We start from the raw sequence: 6,120 nt of genomic DNA on the forward strand, positions 1-6,120 counted from the left end.
TCTGGGGACGAGGATCGCTGAGTTTGTTTACAGAGCAAAGACGCCTCAGCTCGGATGCCAAAGCTACCAAGAGCTGCAAACGCAAACTTAGCAGAAGCACACGTACCCCGGGAGCGGCGAGCGGGCCCGAAAGTGCGGACCGGATCCCCGGGCTCGGGAGTGGAGGCGGCCGGGCCCGCGAGCGCGCTCCGTCCACCTGCAGCCGCTGCCGCTCCCTGCCCCCAGCTCCCGTCCTTGAAAGGAGTGGGGAAAGTCCATCTACACCAGAATATATCCAGATTAGGTTTACTTACAGCCCCCACAAAAACACAAAGGGGGCCGAGGAAAGCGCGCTCAAGGAAGGGAGCGTTATTTGTCCGGGACGTGAAAACCCAACTCGGGGAAGCACGGCCGTTCTTCGCAGCCCGGAGAGGCTTCTACAAAGCCGAGGAGGCAGCAAGGCGCTCTGGAGGGCGCGGGGGCTGAGCGAACCCCCTTTCCCGCAGAGGGCAGGCCCGATCCCTAGGCACGCCTGGTGGGAGAGCTGGGGGTCGGTGGGAACCCGGCCATCTCCGAGCAGGCGCTCCCTTTGGGTTGGGAGGCCGGGGAGGATTTTCCCCTTGCCCCGGGGACGACCGAACCGGCCCCGCGTCTCTGGGCCGGGAGGAAACCAGAGTCCAGAGGCCGCGGGGCGGCGCCTGGGCCGCAGCCTCCGCGCACGTGCTGCGGGGCGCGGGGACGCGGGGACGCGGCTCCCCACCCGGTCCAGTGTGCCCATGGTTCCGGGATCCGCGTCTTCGCGCAGCCCGCCCGGGAGGCTGTCGCTCCGCCCTTCCTGAAATCCCTTATATTAACTGTGGCCAAAGCCCTAAGAAACACAGCTCATTGTTGGCAGCTGCCGGGCGGTCCTGCAGAGCTGTGAGGGTAGCAGAGGGGAAATAAAAGGGAACGGCTCCGAATCTGCCCCAGTGGTCGCTGCGAGACCTCGGCGCGGACATCGCGACAGCGAACGCCCTGCACGCCGGGAAGGCCCCTCTATGTGCTGCTGAGCCGGTCCTGGACCCGACGATCCCGCCCTCGGTCTTCGGAGCAGAAATCGCAAAGACGGAAGGTAAGCGCGGCGGGCGAAGCTGGCTGGGGCGCCTGCCAGCCCAGTCCTCCGAGGGCAGGGTTTGCCCGGAGGAAGAGCGTGAGGCGGAGCTGGGGAATAACAACAGGATGTTCAACAACAGGATGGGGAGGGCTGGTTTCATGCCTGAAGTTCGCGGCAGGGCTACGGGGCACTTCCTTTATTAGACCACTTCGGGGAGCAGGGGGGGTGTGGACTCCGGTCCCGCCGCCCGATCGCAGGGGAAGGGGCTGTTGGTGCAGCGCCAGGCTCTGTTGTGGGTGGCAGGTCCGCCGTGGTGGCGAGCTCGGGTGCACAGACTACCAGTGAGGTCCTGGGGGGTGTGGGTGGTTCGCAGCCGACGTGCGCCTGGGGACCCTGGGGCGCAGAGATGAGGAAAAAATGGGGTGCGCTGCGGTGGGCGACACGTGTGGCGTGGGTCTTACCGCCTGCCCTTTTCACTTTCAGGACTGGAAATGGCAGACCATATGATGGCCATGAACCACGGGCGCTTCCCCGACGGCACCAATGGGCTGCATCATCACCCTGCCCACCGCATGGGCATGGGGCAGTTCCCGAGCCCCCATCACCACCAGCAGCAGCAGCCCCAACACGCCTTCAACGCCCTGATGGGCGAGCACATACACTACGGCGCGGGCACCATGAATGCCACCAGCGGCATCAGGCACGCCATGGGGCCGGGGACTGTGAACGGAGGGCACCCCCCGAGCGCGCTGGCCCCCGCAGCCAGGTTTAACAACTCCCAGTTCATGGGCCCCCCGGTGGCCAGCCAGGGAGGCTCCCTGCCGGCCAGCATGCAGCTGCAGAAGCTCAACAACCAATATTTCAACCATCACCCATATCCCCACAACCACTACATGCCGGATTTGCACCCTGCTGCAGGCCACCAGATGAACGGGACAAACCAGCACTTCCGAGATTGCAACCCCAAGCACAGCGGCGGCAGCAGCACCTCCGGCGGCTCGGGCGGCAGCAGCACCCCCGGCGGCTCCGGCGGCACCTCGGGCGGCGGCGCGGGCAGCAGCAACAGCGGCGGCGGCAGCGGCGGCAGCAGCAATATGCCCGCCTCCGTGGCCCACGTCCCCGCTGCAATGCTGCCGCCCAATGTCATAGACACTGATTTCATCGACGAGGAAGTGCTTATGTCCTTAGTGATAGAAATGGGTTTGGACCGCATCAAGGAGCTGCCCGAACTCTGGCTGGGGCAAAACGAGTTTGATTTTATGACGGACTTCGTGTGCAAACAGCAGCCCAGCAGAGTAAGCTGTTGACTCGATCGAAACCCTGGCGAAAGAAATCAAACCCCCAACTTCTTCGGTGTGAATTAAAAAACATTCCCTTAGACACAGTATCTCGCTTTTCAGATCTTGAAAGGTTTGAGAACTTGGAAACAAAGTAAACTATAAACTTGTACAAATTGGTTTTAAGAAAAAAATTGCTGCCACTTTTTTTTTTTTCTGTTTTTGTTTCGTTTTTGTAGCCTTGACATTCACCTCCCTTATGTAGTTGAAATATCTAGCTAACTTGGTCTTTTTCGTTGTTTGTTTTTACTCCTTATTTCCTTACTTTCTCCAGTGCTCAACTGTTAGATATTAATCTTGGCAAACTGCTTAATCTTGTGGATTTTGTAGATGGTTTCAAATGACTGAACTGCATTCAGATTTACGAGTGAAAGGAAAAATTGCATTAGTTGGTTGCATGAACTTTGAAGGGCAGATATTACTGCACAAACTCTGCCATCTCGCTTCATTTTTTTAACTATGCATTTGAGTACAGACTAATTTTTAAAATATGCTAAACTGGAAGATTAAACAGATGTGGGCCAAACTGTTCTGGATCAGGAAAAGTCATACTGTTCACTTTCAAGTTGGCTGTCCCCCCATCCCCCATATGTACAGACAATAATAGGGTGTGGAATGTCGTCAGTGGCAAACATTTCACAGAATTTTATTTTGTTTCTGTCTTCAACATTTTTGACACTGTGCTAATAGTTATATTCAGTACATGAAAAGATACTACTGTGTTGAAAGCTTTTTAGGAAATTTTGACAGTATTTTTGTACAAAACATTTTTTTGAAAAAATACTTGTTAATTTATTCTATTTTAATTTGCCAATGTCAATAAAAAGTTAAGAAATACTTGTTTTCTACAAGTCATTTGGGGGTGGTTCCCTTTGATGGTTGGGTTTTATTTTATTTTTCTGTTTTTAAGTTGAACACTTTATTGATGAGAGTAAGCATTCCAAAGGATAAATTACAGGACACTAAAGCAGGTCATGATGAGCTTAAGCAGAGAGCAGGATTTAACATAATTGGCATAATGCTTCATTGTTATCATTGTGACATGCCTCTTGGTGTGGTTTAATCAAGAGCTGCAAAGTTATCAAAGTGCCTTTTTTTCCTTAATTCCCATTATACTCAAGTGTACTCCAGAGTTAGAAAGGTTTGCAATACTAAACATAAATATCTTTTTCACCAGGTGGGAGGGAGGGAAATCAAGTGTTTCTGGTTATACCTGATGCAACTACTTAAATTGAGGTTGATTGGAATAATACACAGAGTCATTAATGGGGGTGGCATTAAACATAAATTTACCTTCATGTCTAGTGACAAATTTTATTTCTCAGTAAAAGTGCTAAGAATAGGTACACAGTTTCTAGCTTAATCCCTGAAATAGCTTCTAACTGGTTTATAGTTCTGAAAGGAAGAGGGGGCGGAATTCCACCTTGAGGCTTTCTATTTTGTTCTCTATAATACTTAAAATTTACTCAGGGAGATTGATTCAAAGGTCAAATTACAATCTTCACAAGATGTTCCCTCTTAAGTATTCCCTGTTTTCCAGAATTCCAAGTTTTTTCTGTACATGCGTTGGATGCAAAGCACATGAGGATAAGACCATTTTAATTTTACCTAGATGAGCTATCAGGAACACCATAACTAGTTAAGTGGGTGTCAAGTTTTGCCTCATATAATCAAGCAAAGGAAAAGGTAATATTGTTAAAATCTCAAATTATCCCAGGTGGAAGAAGGAATTTTATTTTCCCTTTCATGTTTTCATGGCTTATCTTGTGTTTATAAAAGCAACACACCTACATTCAAAAAAATATATAGACTTCTGTACTTATCCTACCAAGGGAGTAAAGAAATGTAGGTCAAGGAAAATCTGACGAATAATGCCTTAAAAGAACATTTCATTTAAACTCTTACATTTTCATCTTAAACTCCATATTTCATAATAAATCAAGAGGGGCAGGTATATTCAGTGTTACATTAGGGTGAACCTGATATAAAGGTTGTTTTAAGTGCAACTCAGAGCACCTACAACATATAATTCTATTTCCAAGGCAGGCCATGTGAAATTAAGACGCACACCCCACTGAGTTTTTTATATATCTATAATTGACACCTTCTTATTAAAGATTATGTTCTAAATAAGTAATTTCTCTGAGAATACACTGAATCATCCAAAACCCTTTTTACCCCATTTTAAAAGCTGATCCAGATTTCCATATTAATAGTTAAAGCTGAAGTTTTCTTCAGCTAAGACATGTCAATATTAAATCTGCAATCAGCAGTAAATCTTCCTGGCTAAGCATTTTCCTAGTAAGTTTTTCTTTCCCTTTTTTTTTTTTTCCTTTCTTTCCTTTCTTTCCCCCCAGAGGCTCAAGTGAAAAAATATGTTTGCATACATATTAATACAGCAATCCTAGTTCTTTTCCACTTGAGCCAGGAAAAAAGGAAAGCTATTGGAGGCATTGTTTTTTTGCATAAAGAAGCAAAGAATTGTCTTGCCACCACCCTTTACCATTTATTCTGCCAGAGAATAAGCCACAACACCTGCTCTGTCACTAAATTCCTCCTGCTGCTCAAACGCCGGAACAAGTATGTGGAGATGCAGAGCCCGAGGAACTATTATTAGATCCTGAGCCTATCCCTGCCAGAACAGAGGACTCAGAGGAGCTGGGCTAAACGCACAATTTGTCTTCAGTACAAATACAAATGCTGCCCCTTCCCCATTCACTTGAATGATCTCTATTTCATTAAAACTCTTTCTTGATCAACAATTGAGCAGATTCTATGTGATATCTGCAGGTCTCTTAAGCACAGAAAAATAACTCCTTGTTTGTACAACCTGATTAATGAAACCTGTACAGTGACCTAGATCACCCGGCTACTGGCAGACATTTGCAAAACCTTTTGTGGTCTTGCTTCCTACTAAGTTGCTTATAGCATATGGGGAAATTTGACCTCTGTACCTTGGCTGTTTGTCAAAAAGTTCTAATATGGTACAAGAGAGCTTCTGTTCTTTAAGCTTTGCCCACAAATAGACACTCCATGCTTGATTTTCAAAAAGAGATCAGTGATAAGCCGCAGCACAACCTCATAGACACATGTCAGAAAAAAAAAGTCCACATTAATAAAAACTTGTACCTCTGCATTGTGCCTGATAAAATCTTGGGGGCAGTATCTCTGCTGGAGCTAATAAAGACATTAGAACCACGGATGGGTCTTTGAAGAACAGTTACCTAATCACCACTGTTTATGGGGTGCTAGGCTAGGGTACTAGTACCAGGAGGCTGACATCTATTGTGAAGTTTATGGTCTCCGTGACTTTTACTACTGTAAACGCCTGGGATGCCTATAAATTGATGTCAACATTAAAGGCCAGATCCTTTAGAGCAAAATATTAATCTACTAATCTATTATGGGCGGCCAGCTTTGAAATATAAACTTTGCAGTCCCAGACCATTAGGTGTTTTCGCCCCCTTGTGGAATTTATTTAGAAGGTCAAAGGAAAGCTGTCTCCTCAAGAGGTTTTTTGTTTTATTGTTGAGGGAGGGGGGGGTTGTCATTTCAGAAGACTTTTCTTTTTTGAAGCAAGCAGCATATATTTGAGCAACAAATTTCTTTTTATCAAGGAAGATTCCAGAATAAACATCATTTGTGAAAATAAGAGTATTTTACTTATCAAAGAACTTAACCTGTAATTAAGTGTGCGTAATTGAGACTTGC

The 6,120-nt window shown here is 47.2% G+C and overlaps 1 protein-coding gene across 1 annotated transcript; it reads left to right on the forward strand.

Annotated features, from left to right (window-relative positions):
- The first annotated feature begins 854 nt into the window (after positions 1–854).
- Positions 855–3,264, forward strand: CITED2 (Cbp/p300-interacting transactivator, with Glu/Asp-rich carboxy-terminal domain, 2). The gene is made up of 2 exons (XM_008566924.1): positions 855–1,090; positions 1,556–3,264. The coding sequence occupies exon 2, from the start codon at positions 1,564–1,566 to the stop codon at positions 2,377–2,379; it is 816 nt and encodes a 271-aa protein (XP_008565146.1). The 5' UTR covers positions 855–1,090; positions 1,556–1,563; the 3' UTR covers positions 2,380–3,264.
- Positions 3,265–6,120: the final 2,856 nt, after the last annotated feature.

This window comes from Galeopterus variegatus, unplaced genomic scaffold, assembly GCF_000696425.1.
Source record: "Galeopterus variegatus unplaced genomic scaffold, G_variegatus-3.0.2 Scaffold277, whole genome shotgun sequence".
In the NCBI taxonomy this organism is placed as follows: Eukaryota; Metazoa; Chordata; class Mammalia; order Dermoptera; family Cynocephalidae; genus Galeopterus; species Galeopterus variegatus.

What these genes read in the sequence shown, in the direction of transcription:
- CITED2 (XM_008566924.1), top strand. Translation starts at nt 1,564, where the DNA reads ATGGCAGACCATATGATGGCCATGAACCACGGGCGCTTCCCCGACGGC.